Source organism: Dinoponera quadriceps, unplaced genomic scaffold (assembly GCF_001313825.1).
Source record: "Dinoponera quadriceps isolate SergipeBrazil2010 unplaced genomic scaffold, ASM131382v1 scaffold1527, whole genome shotgun sequence".
Taxonomy (NCBI): Eukaryota; Metazoa; Arthropoda; class Insecta; order Hymenoptera; family Formicidae; genus Dinoponera; species Dinoponera quadriceps.
In genome coordinates, this window is record NW_014555734.1 from 597,011 (window position 1) to 617,277 (window position 20,267).

The following is a 20,267-nucleotide window of genomic DNA, read 5'->3' on the forward strand; positions in this document are numbered from 1 at the left end:
CGGGAGAGAGAACGTCGTCCCGTGTTCCATACATGGCTATGCTATGTGGAAACCGAGAGACACATAGAGAGGCGGACGGACGGACACAAACCGGGGGAGTCCCCACCGCGTGGACACGGTGGAGGCGACGTCGGTTTTCTCGTCTCTCCAAGTGGTCGTCGAGCATGCTCTCGGCGCTCGTACAGTGCCTCGCAGTACGCAGCACCCGACCCGTCGCCTGCTACCCGTTGTCGTGGTGTCGCGGGCACCAGGGGAACCGCATCACGTCCGGAGATTGTGTTCGCTACCTACCGCCCAGGCGTTCGTGTCACCGCGCGCGACTCCTCCTCGCGCTGTGGCGCGCTTCGCCGAGACCTTGGAAGAGACGCGCGATGTCCGTTCCTCTTCTTCTTCATCTTCCGCGTGACCGCACGTCGGAGCCGACGAATGAGTTGCCATATACGACGACACGTGCGTAGATCCCGACGACTGGGTCGTCGCGAGATCTACTCTCTCCATAAGTAAGGCGAAGATCCCTGTCTGTGATAATTATGCGGCGATATTGCGAGGGATAAGACGCAAGTGACAAGTGCGATCGGAGATTCCGCGGAAGTGTCTCTCTCTTCTCTTTTTCTCCCAGCGATTCGCACGTCCTCCCAGCGTGAAAATATCATCATAAGGAGTGCTCTTGAGGGATCTCACGGAAGGGATGTGATCATCAGAAGACGTCCAGACTTGAGGACCGTTCTCCGTTAATGTAGGACGGGTCGCACGATGCACTCGCGAACGTTTCACTGGCGTGGGTGCTACTGCGTTCCTCCATCGCTTTGAGGCTGAGGTCAGGTGTGGGAGGGTTGTGCAGAGGTTGGGAACACGCTCGAGACCGATGCACAGTGCACGTTATAGGTACGTATACCTGTGGTGATGCAGTTGTATTATCTTCTCGCGCGCGTGTGTGTGTGTGTGTATGTCAATAAAATCTCCCTAACGTCCACTCTCTTTTCATAGCAAAGTAACTCGTTAAGTTGATAGAATTACTTGTAAATTCGTATTTCTGTTACCTGTACCTTTCTGTGTGCAAATCGAGTTGCCGGCTTATATCGCAACGTAAAACACTCGACGAAGATTCGCGCGACGGGAAATTACCGCGAAAACCTCGCGACGTGTGTATTCACGTCAAGGGGTGCCTTTGAACGCCTCGTTCTCTCGTTCTCAGTAGGCTCATTCTGCCTGCTTAGCTCCAGCACCCTTCATTTTTCTTCGCAGAAGTTGCCTCTCAATCTTACGAAAGCCCTCCAACGTCTTCTCTGTAGGATACTCATACTTCATTACTTCATTCATGATCTCTGCCGGGTTGAGCGGATTGTGTTTGAGGGTGATTCGTCGCTGCAGCAGCAGCACCTTCTCCACGGCTTCCTTGACGAAGCTCAGGGGCACTCCGACGGACATTTTAGCCAAGCAAGAGACATCAATATTGCGATCGACACCGTGATACTTCATCAGTAGATCTTTGTAATATGTATACAATGTATTGTAATCAGTGGTGGGTATCATAATGAATCTATCGTGGATCCTGAAGAATGGCTGTGCCGCGTTTTCTGGTTGCTCGGACAACGAGAGGAACAGTACCTGTTGAAGGAGTTCGTTATATTGATGAAAGAATAACGTACGAAAGTAGTCCCGAGTAGGCGTCTCCTCCGGATACGATTTTTCGTCACGAATACGTTAATACGATCTGTGGGAAAACGACAGAAGTAGAATTTCGAGGTGGATGTCGAATCGCCTTCTACGATACCTACGCCAGTGAGTAACAGTATCTGTCCGGAATCTCTGACATTCTAAATCCTACGTTAACTCGCCGCCACCTACGTTCCCGCCAACCATACCCGCTGGTAGGTGTTTCATTGATGAGCAACTTCGATCGGGAGAGGTCCACGAGACGTAAAAAAAGAAAAAAGAACGGAAAGGAGAAAGAGAGAAAGAGAGAGAGAGAGAGAAAGAGAGAGAGAGAGGGGGGGGGGGGAACCCACCGTGTGCCTGCGAATTCGCCGAGACGGTGGTTCATTCATATTGAAGAAAGAGATCTGAAGCGGGAATAACAAGAATCCCACGAAATGGGTACTCGATCGCACGCCTCGACCCGCTCCTCCAATTTAGGAGATTTACACCGAGTTCTCACGATGCAGAATGAATCTCCGGTGTTTTATGCATGTTCTCTACGTGTGTCTAACGAAGCATCTTTAAACATTGCGATATGTGTTGGGAACGAAATATAAATTTTGGGCTGAGCATGTTAACGAAAGAAAAGTATAAATATAGCACGTTGAAAAATAAGTAATTATAATAGGAGCGGAGGAAAAAGCTTTTTGCGCTCTTTGTAGGTTCACCTGGTCGCCCGGAGTGATGCCTTTTATTAGTTTCTCGAACTGCTTCGTGAATCGTTTTGGTTGAAAATGACGCTCCTCCGGCGGGACTTTCTTCAGCCAGGGTCCCTCGCCGGCGTTGAGGAAAATCACTGAAGGAGCATAAGCACGAGCGACTCTGGAGATCATGTTGATGAACCTCTCTTGCTCTTTCTTGCCCACAAATTTATTGACCAAAACAGACGGCGATACGTCGAAAAGTAATGCGCCCAACTAAAAAAATCGATTAGGAACCCTTCAGAAACTAATTAAAAATCTATTCTATTATTTTGATTATATATATGTGTGTGTTTTTTCAATACTCTTTATTATTGCAAAAAGAGCATGGACGATTAACCTCTGAGCAAACAGCGTTGGCGAGGAAAGTCTTTCCGGCGCTCGGTAATCCGCAAATGCATACGGAGCGCACGCGCGGTGCGATCTGATGCGTCTCTTTAGAAATCAAGGGTAGCACGCAGTTCTCCAAGACGAGCTGCTTGACTTCGCCGAGTCGGTGCTTGTAATCCCGAGCTTCGCGACGCGCTTCGTAATTTCCATACGAGAAATCGCCGAGCCAGTCCCGCAGGAAAACAGTCGGATATTCCCTGATGACGTCCGCCTGCAGCAGTTCGTAGAAGAGATCCTCGACGGGCACGTCGTCCATGACGCCTTTCTTTTCCGCTTTCTTCCTTGGCTTGGCGACTTTCTTCTCTTTCTCTACCGCGATCATTCATTTAAGTAGGTTGTTCATAAGCAAATAATTAGACGAGCGAGTAAAAATAAAAAAAAGTAAATTAAATGGAAAGGCTTTATAGATATTCAATCTACTAGAAATAAAAATGGCCAATAAAAGCTTATGCACTGAAGTTGTAGTGTAATAATAAGGAAAGATTTTAATTAATCCTTGAAGCGTGTTATCAAGATGTTCCGATATAACCATATAATTTTTATTCGTCTAGACGTTTCGATCCTACATAGCAAAAAATTTTATGTTAAAAACAGCCCACTGAAATTTTCTGTTACTTTAACGAGATAAATATGTTAAAAAGTAATATGTTAAATTAACATTATATTTGTTTTTATATTTGCTTTTTAACACATTCCCTATATTAAGTGACACAAAAACTTCAGTTTTTTTCTCATTTTCAACATAACATTTTTTACTGCGCAGGTTAGATTTTTTTAAATTTATAGTTGCACGTTAAAAGTTATTGAAATTAACTGTGACTTGTCGCAAAAGTTTCGAGAAATAATTCACCGAGCAATTAAATGATTCGTCGTAATTGTTAAGCCTTATCCGATTACCTCCGTTCATCGTCGGGATTACGAATTTTTGCTTATCGTACGCGTGATCCTTCAGCAATGCGTTGTTCAACAGCTCCAGATCAGCTCTTAGAATCTCGTCCGCTATCTTCCTCATCTCGAGCTGCAGCTCGTAACAGTGTTTCTCGACGATCAGATCGAGGTACTCCTTCTGCTCCGGATTGCCGCTTTCGTCGCGAAGATTCCAGTTTTTCACAAAATCGGTGTTCGCTTCCAGCAAGCAAGATAGAGCTTGCGTTCGCGGCATTCTCCAGCCCCTCTCAAGAACCTGGGCTTTTGCCGGCCCAGCTTCAATCTTAACAGCTCCCCTTCTCTCTGCTTTCTCCTTAGCTTCCTTCTCCAACTTTTTCATCAAGTACTCTTGCGGTGTCAAAGTCTGCCCGGTCGTGATTAGGACGCTGCCGCCTAACTCAGCCGCTGGAAACACGTCGTAGTGTCCTGCAGCATCGTACCAGATAACGAACCATTCATGAATCTCATCAGTGATGTCTTCTATCAGTTCGGGTCCTCTGATTTTCAGCAGCTATACGAAATTAAGTCCTCGTTAATTCGAAAATTATTAAATTAAGGTCATATTGGGCTAATCTTTTACTGCTATAAAATGAGATTCGAATAATCATTGTGGATATTAATATTTAAATCAAAGTCAAATCTTTATTTATGTAATTTCAGATATCTATTTGGATATCTTAATACTCACCCGACGCTCAATATAGTCTTAAATTAGTAATTTTCGTAATTTTAGGGCTTTATTTCTTCGCAGCAGCCATTTTGATTAATTACGACAAAAACGAGAAAACGTATATCCAACATTTTTACGAAATACGTTGAGATAAAAAGATGTATCCTTAAAATGATACTTATGATCGATTGAGCATATTTGTACAATTTTCCGTAAACTTTCCTTTTACTTTAACAATCAATAAATAGCGCAAAATTAACGCGATGATGAAATCGTAAAAAAAAATTGACAAAAAGGAAAATTATATGTCATGTTAATTTTACGGTTATTTATTGATTGTTAAAAAAAGGAAAACTTACAAAATATTTTATAAATATGTCCAATTGATTATAAGTGTCTTTTTATGGACACATCCTTTTAGCTCAACATATTCTGTGAAAATTTAGGGTTTTCTCGCTATTGATGTCGTTAAACAAAGCGACTACAACGAGGGAGCAGGAACCCCAACCCCTTAACGCGCAAATCTGAATTAATTCAGATAAACGGTATTAGCAATATTGTGCAAGCTCGAGTTAACTCGGGCTGCTCTTTATCTTATATTCCCAATAAGCAAGAAATCATTAATACGTTATTACAATGATATTTTATAAATTCTAACATTTTCAAATATATAGCTCTTAATGTTGTATATAACATCATCGTTAACAATATTTGATTCAAATATTAAAAATAATATTTCCAGATTATGATTTTAATATTTAGGAATATTATGTGTATTAAGTAACAATTTAAAAACACTAATAGAATATAATGTCAAAATGTTTATAAAATCTACGTAAAATTAATGTTTCAAAAGGTTGATTTAATGTTTCTTGCCTACTGAGTTACCATGATGCACGTGCTTGTGTGTTAACTCGGACATGAAAAGTAATTACATTAAAGTTATCATATAATACATACAATGCCGAAAAACTATTTTAGTATTTGTAAATGTAATCAAGTAACTAACTGTGTGCCACGAAACGGGCCAGGCGAGGAGGAAGAGGTTATGAACTCATTTATTAAATGTTCGTCAATTTGGTCAATGAAATACACCTCAACACAATATTAGAGACTCTCAGAAAGAACTGCAGTTTTTATTATGCTAAAGCCGTTACCCTTGCACGCTCGTCGCTGATCGATTTCTCGGTCCGCTCAGCGAACACGGGTATCAAAGCGCGTCGTCGCTTGAAGTTTTCCTCGTCCGTTGCGAACACTTTGCGGCACCGCCAGCTCGGAATTGTCATACCCAGAATTTCTTCGAGTCGCGCAATTTTCTTCCTCGTGTCTCTCCGCGCGGTGTACCGCCGCCACGCGCGCTGTATCGTCTTCGCCGACTTTTCGTACTCCGCCTGATCTATCTTCCTTGGGATGATATCTCCGTACGCCAGTTTCTTATTGTACTCGAATATACGTTTCGCTTGGAATGGAACAGTTCGACGCTAGTGAGTCGCGAATACGAAAAAGATCTACTCTACTAATGTGACAAATAAGCTCGTCTTTTTTTAGCAATACGAATTTATAAAATATTTAAAAAATATAGATATTATATATATTTTGTGAATATCCAAATATCCGGAAAAACCAGGTATGAGAGAGATTATGATAAATATTTTCATAAATCATTAAAGTATGGTTTTACTTAAGTGAAATGATGTTTTTGAAATCATGTATTTGAAAAGTATCTTTGAATATTTATCATGATCTTTCTTATGTCTGACTTTCGCGAACATTTGAATATTTATAATACAAAATATTTAATATCTATATTTTTAAAATATCTTATAAATGTTGAATATTGTCTAGGTTTATTCCCTTTAATTACCGTCTTCACCACGGACGCGTGCTTTCCTTGCTCTTTCATGATTCTGTATCAACAATATCGCCATATGCATGGCCTTTTTGGCTGCGGCCTTCATCTCTCGAGCGGCTATCTCTTCAGGCGATTCACGGGGCACCTCTACCTTTAGGGGTTGCACGACGCGTTTCCTTCGTGCTACGCGGGCCGTCGCCGCCTCGTCCTCCACTTCTGTCATACTTTCGACTTGCGTCGGTGGCAGACTAAGCTCTTTTATCTGAGCTATTGAAGGACAAGAGATTAGAGATATATTTGTATCGAAAAACTTGTAAATATACAATTTATCTTAAACATTCGATTAGTTTTACCAATGGAACCTATTCTAAGATATTTCTAATCTATTTCAGGATTTTGCTTAATGTCGATTTTGTGATTGATAAAGAAAAAGAAATTATGCAAACCTCTCTGTACCCTCTCGGTTAACTCCTGAACAAACTTTTTGCGTTCCTCCAAACGTTCCCGACCACATGCTGTTGCAAATAGCTCTATATCATCCCATGTGAATTTCATTCGATACAAAATATCGTCCGGCCACCTGCAATGGACGACATTCGTTCATTTTTGGTGAATTCAAAGTGATTGTGTCGTATGAGAAGCCTACTGATAATCCGAATAATCCTGTCGAACGATCTCCTGTTTACACTGCAACATCCGTCCGATTGCACAGTCCAACATTCTCTTTATTAAATCCCGTTTCTGTGTCTGCACCATTTGATCGTAACACATGATAAGTCTTCTCACGATGTTGCGGTACCTCAAAATTAAGTTAGTTAAATTAAATGAAAGAATGAAATTAGAAACAATCGGTCTGTCGCTCAAAACGAGCATAAGTACTTTGTCACATTTTCTTTTATTCTTCTTTTCTCTCTACTATGATGTTTAGTATTTTTATCAAGTGATAACGTTTTTATAGAAAAATGGCTCAAATACGTACTTCACATACATAGGTAACACCGTAACTAAAACCTCCCTTTTTTTTAACGGTGCACCTTTCTGCAATTTCTGTTCGAACTCCAACAACTTCTCCAAATCGCTCCTCGTGATGAGCCATAGCTCGGTATAAAAAGTATGAGACATCTGCTTCGAATTGAAATATGTATTTTAAATCGATGCGTGTTATTGCGAGATTTTACGCAATAATTTTGAGTCTATCGTCTAAAAATTATGGTTATCGGCGACGATTCAGAATGAAGTTGCGTTCTTTATGTAAAATCGATTTCTTCAATCAACATCCCAAATCGAGATAAAGTTTGTTCTTTATAGCTAAACTAATGTAAAGAAATAAAAAGAAGATGAAATAGAAATACGTTTGAAAATTTTATAAGAACGAGAAAGAAAGTTTTAGTGCAGTTTAGTGCGGCGATAAAGAACAAGCTACTTTGTAACCGGTCTTATTCAGTTTTACTTACTAGTAAGATGCTATGCAGACAATTTTCATAGGCAGACGATTTTAAATTTATGATTGAACAGTATGCACATCGCTTTTATATTTTGTAGCTATTTGTCATATTTTTCGCATATCTTCACAAAATCATGTGTAATGTAAGGTTTGTTACTTTTTGCTGAACTATTACATACTTATAAAAAAAGATAGATATGGTTAAAATTTGATAGAAGAAGAAGAAGAAAGAGAAAAAGAGAACTAATGCAAGCTAATGCAGCCAATTCAGCGAAAAAGAACAGACCTGTAGAAAACAATCAAATGCAATGTACAAAATGCCGTAGAAAATCAGTGCGTATCAGACACTTGACTTGGACGTTCTAAACTTCTTTGAGAACATTGCAGGCTCATTGACTACTTGTCAAAAAAATAAATCGGGTATCTTTGCGAAACATTGCACTAATGAGATTTCTCTCATTAGTGAACTTGCTACACTTTTTCGCATAATTGCCCAGCATAATAAAGCGAACGAAATGAATCTTGATCTTTCTTTAACAGTAAAATTCATGACACAAAGCGTAGATTCTTTCTTTTCCCAGATGAAAAAAATTGTAATTACGTCTATAATGTAATATAATTACGAAATAATTACAGTTTTTTATTGTATATTATTTTCCAGAATGCTCAGACCGTTTCGAGATTTGCTCGTTTTGACATTGATAATGACGGCGTCGTGTCTCAATGTGACGGAGGACGACGCCACGATGTCAGCAACATCAATGACGAAGTTAATAACAACGGCAGCTGAAACAATGTCGACGGCAACAACAACGACGACGGAAACGACAACGGTGTTATCAACAACGACGACGATGACGACGACGTTCGCCGTCAAGGAAAACGTGTCATCCTCGTCGTCGTCTCCGTCGACTTCACCGGCAATTGTGACAGTACAGGATGATGACATCCCGAAAGATATATCCCACGCATCATCGTCCCCTGACACGGTTTGGGAGTGTCCGAATATCACAAAAGTGGGTGTGGAATGTTCCTGCGACTTTCCATACACACTCAGGTGTACGGGCGATAGAACGGCGCTACAGGTAATTGCGTCACTACATTAACGTCATACATTTGCACGCACACAAGTTTAAAATGTTTTTCGAGATATACCAAGTATTTTTGGGATACATTCAGATGTTTCCATTTAAATGGAACAGTCCTCTCTAACGTCCGTTGTTACGCTTCACAGCGCAATCGAGGCCGTTACTTTTTAACCAACGGTCAAGAAGAGCGTAGGTGTATGGACTGCTAATGAAATACAAATCGTATACGTATATCATTCAAGAGTTCATTGTGCTCGCTGCTCTTTTCCTTTCGTTCCCGCCTCTTTCTTCTTGACGGCTCGATCTCGCTGGTTCACATACGCCACTTGTTCTGCACCGTGTCCTGTTATTTCATTTTCCGCATTTTAAATTTTAAATTTAAATTTTAAATTTTCGTCATACTAATTTATATTGTTAATTTATGTATTGTAGGTCGAGATTTATTTCAGCGAATGCCGCTCGTATGATAAGAATTTTATCTTCGCGAATATTTATCCAAGAAAATATTTATAATCGAGAGATACGGTAGATAAGAGATTTCCCTTCGCAAATAAACCGCTGTGAGGGAGAAAATGAATTAATTAAAATTTTTCGCTGTGAGGGAGAAAATGAATTAATTAAAATGAATTAATTAAAATGTAAAAATAAATTCATAAATTTTTGGACAATAAGAAGCAAAGATTAAAGGGACTCTAATGGTTTTCCTCAGGCCATCAGTGAACATCTCAAACATAGTCGGCCGAACATGATATCCTTGCTGGATCTAACTGTGACGGGGATCTCCGTGTTGCCAGCGCGCTTTCTCGAGGAAGTTGCTCTTCATGGATTAGTCGTCTCCACCGGTGAGCTGAAACGCGTCCATGAGAACGCATTCACCGCATTGGCGCGGCCGTTGCAGGCTCTTGGACTTCCGAACAATCTCCTGGATTCCGTTCCCACAATTGCGTTGTCATATTTGGTTGGTTTGGATCGGCTGGACTTGTCCCATAACAAACTGAAAACGTTGAAAGCGGACTCCTTCAAGGTACGATTAGTTGCGACGAACTTGCGGAATGAAATGTTTGATTTCTGCGACTTTGCGATTTGAAAAAATCAATTAGCGGATAACGAAATGTTCGATTTCAGGGTTTGTCAAACTTGACTTATTTGGATTTGTGCGACAACCTGCTGTCGCAATTGTCGCCGCAAGTGTTTCTGGCGTTGCCGATGTTACGCTCGCTGAGAATGCGCGGGAATCGTCTGAGCGTTTCTGCTCTGTCAGCTCTGAGAGGTCTCAAGCGACTGGAAGAGTTGGATCTATCCAACAACCTGTTATTGGGCTCGATGGGACCCAATTTGTTGCCGCAGATGCCCAGATTACACTTTCTCAACGTATCCGAGAATAGCCTCGTCAACGTACAGCAGGGAGCTCTCATAGGTCTCAGGAATCTCACTTATCTCAGCCTGAGTCATAATCAGGTGAGTTGAGAAACTTGGGCTTGACCGTCTGTTTAAAGTAATAACAAGAGAAGGTCTCTATTGATGTTATCATACGATAAATTATAACATTCGTCGCAACCTGATTGAATTTAAACATAAGTTATATTAAACATAAGTTTTCGAGATTGACTGCTTCCAAAATAAGTAAGTCAATCTTTATTATTTATCATAATTATCAACTTTTATATAAATTAAATTTACATTCTCCAGCAATTACAAGAATTAATTCAGATCTTTTTTCGTTTTTAAACTCAATTATTTTGTGGATTGCCCGGGTGTCTCGGAAAGATCAAAACTTAATATTCCATCAAAATATTTTAGACGTCTTCCAGTGTTTGATGTGGAATACCATAGGACTTTCTATGCTACATTTAGCGGTATTAATAAACTGTGTTCCCAACGAGTACTCATCTAAGATGCATTTTTTCAATGGAATGTCTTCAAGCTTTAAAAATTTACTCATTGCCATTTTTAGCTCGACCTATTAATTAATTAATTCAAATTATATATAAATATACTTCTTTTTTTATATATTGTTTGCGTTTACTAATTTATATTTTACTTCTAGTTTATAATTTATCTCTAAATACAACGCTGATTGAATATTCTTTTTATAAGTGTTAGGTTTATTTTTGCAATCCCAAAGGATATTTACCCATAAATAAATATTATTATTATAAATTATAATCACTTAATTCGACACTCACGGGCGATTTTAATCCAAACGAATAAATAATCATCGATTTACAGATTGATGTGCTGGAGGACCACTCGTTCAAACACCTGTCGACCTTGACGCGACTGGATCTAGCAAACAATTGCATCGTCGCCGTCTCCAGCGCCTCTTTGGCACATCTGGAGAAGCTGACGATGCTAGACCTGACGCACAACTTCCTGCGGGCGTTCACGGCGGACCTGGTGGTGCCGTTGAAGAGCCTGCAGGATCTCCGATTGGACGACAATGACATCACGATTGTGGCGAGCGACGTGCCGACCACGAAGTTGCACCTGAAGCGGCTCTCCCTCGCCGACAATCCCCTGAACTGTGACTGCACTCTGTTGGAATTCGCCAACTGGCTCAGCAACTCCAGCTTAATGGAGGAAGACAAGTCCTCGGCGGTGTGCGCGACTCCGCCCGCGCTGGAGAACGGCGTCCTCACGCAGGTGTCGCCGGGCAGCCTGCTCTGCGGCGAACCCACACCGCCCATGATGACGCGCAGTGTGCCCGTGGTGGGTGAGCAGTTGAGCCTGAAGGAGTTCCACTACGACGAGTCGACCGGCGTCAACTTGCTCTGGCACGTGGAACAATGCGCCGAACGCTACACCTGTGACTCACTGATTGTCTACGAGACCGTGAACGGCAGCGAGTACCAACTAGAATCAAGCCCTCTACACTGCGACTCGCGCATGATGCGTGACCCTTGCGTCCTGCCAGTCTCCATACCGGTGTCATTGCACCTGCAACTAGGCCACAAGTATCGTTACTGCGTGGTGCTGCTAGTGCCTATCGCCTACGACGACGTCTCTCTCGGGCTTGGCTGCAGTGACGTGATTGTCCTGGAAAAGACCCAACGGCAACAGGACCTCGCGATCTCTACGCAGCCACCGTTTCTCGGCGCCTCTTACCCGCGAATCACCGGAGTTCACGTGAACGTGTCCGACCAGGGCAACCTGCACGTGGACGTTGCGCTCTCTGCGAAGACGACGGAGACTTGCCAGCTGTCCATAGTCATCTTCAACGCGATCTCAGCGGTGCACCGGCAGACGCTCAACTGCAGCTCCACGTTCGTCACCGTGGAGGTGTCGTTGCCGGGTTCTTACATGGTGTGTGCCAGTCTGGACAAGCTCGCCGAGGCTGTGGTCGCCGCCAGCGACTTGCTCGACGATCACGAGCGGTCTCGTTGTGTCGAAGTAGTGCAGGGCCACCAGTTGAACGTCGTCTTCATCACGTTAGCCGTCGCCCTCGTCATCTGCGTCATCACCCTTCTTCTGCTCCTCCGCAGCTACAGCCTCGGCAGGAGGCATGCCGCCATACAGGCGCAATGCTTCCTGCCGACGCAGGAATTCGAGATCACCCACAAGGCTCACTACATCAAGCTCTTGGCCACGACGAAAGTCTGACGCAATCTGCGACATCGTATTAATAATAACACAAATAATACAAATAACAACGTCAGTAACAATGATAATAATAAAGAGGCCATGGGACGACCTTGTCAGATATGAACGAATATGATAATAAAAAGTAATATTAATATTAATAATAATAAACTGGTCTTCTCACCTTCTACAATGGAGGTGTACGAATAATGTCAAAACATTAGCGGAAGAATCGTGGGCGCACAACGACGGCAATTATTTGGTTGAGGGATCATTTGTCTCCATTAGATGAAGTCAATTCTTTGACTTGAAATTTGAACCGAACTTCTTGACTGATCTGATATTATAATTTCGCTCGTGTTACATGTTGTAAATATGTTTTCTTTAATCGTTTTTAACATCCAAATGCATTGCACCTGTTTTGTTGTAAAATAATAAATATATGTAATTTACTATTACACATTCTTGTTATGTAGCAATTATTTCGTTTTTTTCTTTATATATTATTATATATAAATAAATATTTGTTTAACCTGAAGATACCGTCTTTTTATCTTTCCATATTCTAACCTTTCTACATACGATTTTAAACTGTATATAAAAATAACGGATATTATCAATCAAGATGGTTTCGTATTTTTATGTATATTTTAAAAATATTCTCCCGGGAAGAAAAAGATCATATATGAAATTTGCCCATATACGACTATATATAATCATATATATTCACAACGAAAAATTATTGTAGTTTACAAATTATATGCAAATACAATCGAATGCCTGTAATAACAGAATACCCTTTTCTGATAAATAGCGTTTTCGATTTGTTGACTTGGCCCGATTCGGAGTTATCGTACTGCGTTCTGATTGGTGCATTTTTAAAGTACACCAATCAGAATGCAAAACGATGTTCCGAGTCAGGTCGCGTAGGTGCGTTCTACATAACGATCGCAATGCTTAAATCGCCCTTCGCGCCGTTTCACTTAACGCCCGCGGTGTTCACTGTGTACTATTCATATATGTAATATAAAGAACATTTGTCGAACTTTTATCACGTTGGACTTGTAACTAGTTTTATAAGTAATTGGACCATCGGCTGTGTCCCGACATCCGACTCCGACGTATGTATTGTAGAACAGGCTTTACGTGTTACGTAACGCAAGGTTGCACGTATGGTGGCGTAAAGTCCGTATCAAACTATGGATTGAAGATTGAATTAAAATTTGACCAATCGGTTCAAAGTTCACTAAATTTAATTAAAGTTGAGTTTAGTTAACTTTGTTAACAAATTTAATTTAATCTCAATCTCCAATCCGTAGTCCGATACAGGCTTAAGACGCTACGGCATTGTACGTGCACTTGCTCTATGGTAGGGTAAATTATCTTTGCATTGGTAAAATTGTCTAAAATAACTTTTTGTTGAGTCAGAAGAATTCGAGTGCCTTATCATTGTATCTAAGTGTTATCCAAATTTATTTTGTTGAGATATTTCACAATCTTATAAATTTGTTGAATTACAAATTTTATGGAATTTATAATTTTCGCTTACAATTAATCATTTTGTTAAATTCCATATTTTTAACGTACAACATAACTTTGTCATTGGTAAGTTATTGCAAATCTACAATTATTTACCATGGACAAAAAAGATAAATTGCAAATATTGAAGAATGCTATAAGGTCTTATCCTGATTTTCCCGAACCTGGGGTCATTTTCCGGTAAGTAATAAGAAAATTTTGTAGATTTTGGTCTATCTTTACTCTTATCAGGACACATTTAAATGTTTATATTATCATATACTGTTTATATTATGTTAATTATTTGTTACAGAGATATATTTGGCGTGTTTCAAAATATCGTAGCACTAAGAGCAATGAAGGATTTAATTGTGGAGCATATTTTATTCCTACAAGTTGACTTAGTTATTGGTCTGGATTCACGAGGCTTTCTTTTTGGTCCTATGATTTGTATGGAGTTAGGCAAACCTTTCTTGCCTATTAGGAAACAGGGCAAGCTTCCAGGCCAAGTCACACAACAAAATTATACATTGGAGTACGGCAAGGTATATATCGATCAAATTAAAGAAAAAATAATAATCTACTAAAATATAGAAATTCTCATATATAAAATACATAAGAAAATGATTAATATTTTATCATTTACATAGGCTACATTTGAACTGCAAACAGAATTAATTAAAAATGGCACTAGAGTACTCATCGTCGATGATTTACTAGCAACTGGAGGTAAAATATAATTTAAAAAATATTAAACTGCAAACATAAGTAGAGATCATATGTGCATGACATGTTTAAGATGATAATTATCATATAAAATTAATAGAGAAAATTATTTAAAGGTTCTATGGCTGCAGCTGTACAACTATTGAAGTCAGTAGGTGCTGATGTAGTCGAATGCTTGGTGATAATAGAATTGACTACATTGAAAGGCCGTGATAAGGTCGGGATACCTATTCATTCTTTTGTACAATACGATTAACAGTTAACCATATATGTTAATTTTTTAGAAATAATTGACAAAGTACAATGAGAAATTTTGCGCTCATACAATAATGCAATAAGTATTACGACTATACATTCCTTCCACAGCAGATACAAAAATAATATTTTTCTACTTTGCACATAGATACGTACAAAAGATTTCCATATTTTATACATTACAATATAAAAATAGATGACATAACATTTTGAAGTTGTAGACATTCTATAATTCTGGAAAATATGATGCCTATCTTATAATGTGTTAGATTATTATAAAATAATATCCTTGTGCGCAATGATCACATTAAAATATTATTTATATACTTTATTTACTTTATCTGAGTCTTACAACATCAATTTTTATCCCACATAAATATGTTCTAGCTGATATTTACTTTTGATCTATCAGATTTTAGCACATCTAAAAAGCTTTGTACTTCATATTCGAGTTTCGTCACATCTCGTCGCAATTTTTCATAATTTTTTGGTGTATCGTCGTTAAAGTTCGAGGTTTCATCCTTCATTTCGCATTTAATACATATTTGTGTTCCTAGCGGTTGCGAATCTAGATCTTGATGTGAATACTGGTAATATGATTTTTTATTCTCTGGACTTCTGCATTTCTGTACTTCTGAAAAGAAAGAATAAAAGATTTTTCTCTAGAATAAATTAACCTAAATCAAACATTTTATACTTTACCATTCAATCCGTTTTCATGAATTTGTTTTGCAAAAGTATTAATCTTCCAACTGGATTTCGCAATCTCGTGATTACAGCTTTGCGAACGTCCTTGTCTTTTACATTTCTTTAAATCCGATGTATAGGAATTTTCAATGAGAAACTTGGGATATTCCTTCAGCATAAATAAGGGATAGGGCCCGGTTTCATTCAATTGCAACATTTCACTTCTACGAAGGATTCATTTAGTTTTAATATGAACGTGATTAACGTCCTGCATGTTATTATAACGATACCTTAGATAACTATTAGAATGCACTCGTTCTGGTACTTCTTGATCTAATTTTTTGGCAATTTTTAATAAATCCTTGGCTCTAACGTGACCTTGAGTGCTATAAAATTCTTTTATGTTTTCACGACAATCTCCAGACGACTGTATCAAGGAAATTATATTTTTTCTTGAATAAATGCTATAAGCTACGACACACATCAGCAGAAGATGGGGCTTCTGAAATGTCATTAAATGATCCCACAGTATCAACCATTCATCACCCGATAATACTTCGCTCATTACAGTCTGAAGTAATGGCCATGCGTATTCGCTGGTTGTTATACCATGTTCGCAGAAAATGTTTAATAACTGAGGATCTACCTCCAGTAGAATATTTTCAATAATTCCCAGGATATTTAGTGGTGGAAGAGGATGGTATTCGAACCAGTTATGGCAATAGTTCAGCAGTATGCTTAGGATTAACTCAAAAGCAAGTAAGGGGTCTTTCTGAAACAAACATGAATAGATACTTAAATAAATATGTTTTAGCAGGCATTTCGATAAGCGATATATCTTTCCAAAGTGAAATAAGAAATTACCTGAAATACCATAAGAAATGGGAAGACCAAATTGGGAAGAAATGGACTTTGCACGAGTAGAGGACACCATTGCAGCAAGCAGTTCGTTGTCATGGTCAATAATGACGCTTTGTTCTTATCTGATACGGGATAGTTTCTTAAAGTATTCCATATGAGTCCTCCGTGTGTTATCTTACTTGCCAAAGCAAGATAGGCGCTTCTATTAGCCGGGAGTTTCAGGATGGTGGACCAGAATATTGTACGATACTGCTTTGGATATTCTCCGAATTCCCTTAAGATAGATACCAATCGTTTTATATTTAATTCTTGCTTCATACTTTGTCTAACACATTCTAAATGATCGCTTATTTTGTGCGCCTGCGGTCTATCTAACTCAAACAGTTTCTTCAATTGAGAACATTTTCCTGGGATCACTTTGTCCATGTGCATTATGCTTAGATATCCTTCTTGATTTATGTATGCTATATATCTGCCAGCCGATGAGACTATGAATTTTTTAACTCTACTGATGGCATCAGATACCTCGAGGAAGCTTGACCGATTTATGTCGCAAAAATGAAGAGTGTATCTCGAAGACAGTAGTGCAACGATTTTATTCGCTCCGCCATCCAACGGACGTGGAATGACCGACAACTGTCTTACCTCGGCAAAGTTATCAGGCAGAGATAATTTTCTCAACAAACTCCAGTCACATGTATTAAGAATGCTCATGCCTCTCTTGCCAATCATTATCATAGCTCTGCCATCTGTCGTAAAGATAAAATCCTTAATATGATGTGTGCCAAATAACTTCGTGTCGATCTTGGTATCCTTGTCCAATTGCTTGAACATCCAAGCTTGCATAGTGTCATTGTTGTAAAGCACGACGATATGACCAGCGTTTGAGAAAATAGCCTTTCTTATCACAGCATTTTTTGCGTTAACTTTCAGCTGATGAGTCTTACTATAGAATTGCAGATACCATATTATGACCTCGTTTCTAGAGTACGTTAGACAATGGCTTTTGTAAAAGGAAACATGTGTCGGTGGTAACTTGTGTCCAGATAAAATAGAAAGTAATTCGTCTAAGTTTGCGTGCAGCTTCCAAATCTTTATGTCACCAGTGTTGCATCCTACCAAAATTTCCCCTCTGTATCTGGGGTTGAACGCGAGAAAACTGGCTTGTCCAATCTTTCCCAGTCTTTTATACAACAGGACATCTTCAGACAAATCGATGCAATACAAGTCACCTTTGATATCCACTACGACGAGGCATTCTTCGTTATGATCAAAAGCCAATTGCACAAAGCTGAGTCTGGTTGTACATTGCTTTTTCTCGGCGTTAGCCTTAAGTTCATATTTGTGGTTGTCATTACTTTTAATTAACTTATTCCACCCTCTATTATACATAGTAAAGACACAGTAAACTGTCAAATGTCATGAAGCAATTGCAGTATATGATTAGTTATTCGATATAATCTCCGATATGTAATTATTTCCTCGAGAATTTCTTTGAATTCATCTCTTTGACTTCTATCTTTATTATTATTTTTTTCCTAGCAGAACAAAATAAGGAGGACGTGTCAGACGTGACATAACCAACTTGGATGTGTTGATATTGTTTTCATTATATATAGCTCTCGGATATCCGAGTTGTTATAAGTAGTTAGTGGACGGCAGAATAATTGTCCGTGTGCGAATTAGACATCCGAGTGATTGTTCATATGCGAATGTTTTTCAATTATTGTATCGGAGAAATATCCTTCAGTGTTACTGACAGGAACACTTTCTCGCACATGCGCACCACAGCCAGCAGCGAATTCAACAATATACAGGGTGATTCAGAACAACTTTATATCTGTATAAATACATGATCATTGATAATATACAATGACTAGACACTGATAATATACAATGATGAGACAACTTTTCATCTCGCAAAACTTTGTCCAAAACTTATTTTTTAAATCATTAACAGAAATACTTTGCTTATCGCGAGTTGGATACAGACAGGGATGGGCTCTACATTATACTGAAGTAAGCCTTCCCTTATATTAAACTACAGAAATTTGCGGCCCAGAAAATAGGATAGATAAATAGCTTGGAGGAATATCCATCTTTTTTTGGACATACACTATGACAAAGAGAAGGATACATCCAGAATATGTGTATTCTTTTTTATGAATGGGACCTCTTTACTCCTTGATGGCTCACTTCAGTATATTATGAGTTCAATGGGGACAGGTAACTCACCATCAAACGTGAGCGCTCACGTGGAGTGCCTGTTAGAATCCTTATAATAAGGCCCTATTCTGAACTTTCTCTTCGAAAAGTGTATCTAAAAGTGGCTTAGTATTTCGTAATTTCGTGTGATAATTTCGAGCGGCAAAATACAAAATATCGGTATTTTAGCACTAAAATATCAATATTTGAAATATCGATACGATCGCCTATTTCTAAAAGAAATGGACTTTGCACAAGCAAAAGACACCATTACAGCAAGCAGTTCGTTATCACGGCTAGTAATGATGCCTTGCTCGTAACTACTACGGAATAGTTTCGTAAAGTATTCTTGCTTCATACTTTGTTGTTTTGCAGATCTTACTCGAATTTTAGCACCAATTTAGTGTTTAACCACCACATAGATCTTGCTCAGTTTTTGACATCAATTTACCTACACATTATGTTAACAAGTTTTATTCTTTTTCTGCTGGCAATTTGCACAAACAACGTTTGATCTAATAGATTATATATCAAATCTGACACCATTTTGTTAACAAAATTTGTAGCAAGTATTTGACAAGATTTACTTTAACAGATTTGGCTGACTGGATTAATAATATTATAATTTCACACGTAACGATATAACTGTTACATGTAACTGTTATATATAACACGTGTTTATGAACACAGTCAAGAAGGATGGGAGAAGGCAGGGAAAGCACTTGCCCACTCTGAAATTTTCGCAAAGGAGAGAAACAAATTGTGAAAATCATAAAAGTAAAGAAATGTAACTGATACATAATGATTATTACATTCTACAAAAAAAGTGCAGCACATGTTCTGTAATTAAAAACTAATGATAAAATATTAGCAATGCTTGATGAAAGTGAATGTAATGAAAACTCAATTTCACCGCCACATGTTCCTGGGCGCAACCGTGCACAACGAATACCATTGAAAGATCTTTTGATATTAAATACATTGTGAAAGGTGAAAACCTGGTTGCGGTCAACCAGGAATGTCAGAAGATCGTTTCAGTGGACTATATATGCTAAGTGTAGACAGATATGGTGCTCGCGAAGAGAAAGAAACTGGAAGAAGTATTAAGAAAGTTTACCGGAGATTCGCGAAAACTGACTTTGACATAAATATGCTAATAAATTTTGTGCGATGATACATTCTTGCTTCTCCTGACTGAAATCCTGGTTACGCCCATGCACATGTTATTTTCCCCAGATTCAGTCTCTCTCCTCCTAATATCTATTTTATTATCAGATCATTATGCGATCATATTGCAATATTAAGTCGGTATTTAATGACCACATCGCGTGCTTGATGTACGACAACATCGCACAAAGTATATATATTCACGACTTAAATAATGAAATCTCACATATAGAAGGGGAAGTCATGTACAAGTGTATCATTATCGGGAGATCGCGAGGCTATAGGTGTATAACGACACGTCAATTTCCCTCAACATTTTACTGTTGTATTGTACCGCCAAGGAAACAATCTTAGTATTCTCTACAGCAACTTCAGATATTTTCCATGAAATTGTTGCTTGACAAATTAAACTAAAGAAAAATTTCTGATTGACAAGTTAAAATTGTTTTCCGTTTCTAGCTTCTCCGGAATATTGATCTATAATAAATCATTATGTAAC

The 20,267-nt window shown here is 38.9% G+C and overlaps 3 protein-coding genes across 5 annotated transcripts; 2 read left to right on the plus strand and 1 right to left on the minus strand.

Annotated features, from left to right (window-relative positions):
- The first annotated feature begins 98 nt into the window (after window positions 1–98).
- On the plus strand, window positions 99–12,816 carry LOC106745298 (leucine-rich repeat-containing protein 15-like). Of its 2 annotated transcripts, XM_014620783.1 has the most exons (6): window positions 99–500; window positions 620–885; window positions 8,344–8,767; window positions 9,480–9,794; window positions 9,896–10,228; window positions 11,000–12,816. In XM_014620783.1, exons 2-6 carry the CDS (start codon window positions 866–868, stop codon window positions 12,368–12,370), a joined length of 2,463 nt encoding a protein of 820 aa, XP_014476269.1. In that variant the 5' UTR covers window positions 99–500; window positions 620–865; the 3' UTR covers window positions 12,371–12,816. The 2 variants fall into 2 exon arrangements, with proteins under 2 accessions (XP_014476269.1, XP_014476268.1); XM_014620782.1 differs by having other exon boundaries at window positions 99–885.
- Window positions 12,817–13,483: 667 nt separating this feature from the next.
- LOC106745300 (adenine phosphoribosyltransferase) lies at window positions 13,484–15,179 on the plus strand. The gene is made up of 5 exons (XM_014620788.1): window positions 13,484–13,718; window positions 13,960–14,068; window positions 14,181–14,412; window positions 14,518–14,596; window positions 14,710–15,179. Exons 2-5 carry the CDS (start codon window positions 13,986–13,988, stop codon window positions 14,847–14,849), a joined length of 534 nt encoding a protein of 177 aa, XP_014476274.1. The 5' UTR covers window positions 13,484–13,718; window positions 13,960–13,985; the 3' UTR covers window positions 14,850–15,179.
- On the minus strand, window positions 15,162–18,164 carry LOC106745299 (TBC1 domain family member 31). Of its 2 annotated transcripts, XM_014620787.1 has the most exons (5): window positions 16,400–18,164; window positions 16,182–16,307; window positions 15,826–16,037; window positions 15,551–15,759; window positions 15,162–15,482 (listed from the first exon to the last, which is right to left on the minus strand). In XM_014620787.1, exons 1-5 carry the CDS (start codon window positions 17,786–17,788, stop codon window positions 15,232–15,234), a joined length of 2,187 nt encoding a protein of 728 aa, XP_014476273.1. In that variant the 5' UTR covers window positions 17,789–18,164; the 3' UTR covers window positions 15,162–15,231. The 2 variants fall into 2 exon arrangements, with proteins under 2 accessions (XP_014476273.1, XP_014476272.1); XM_014620786.1 differs by having other exon boundaries at window positions 15,826–16,307.
- Between the last annotated feature and the right edge of the window lie 2,103 nt (window positions 18,165–20,267).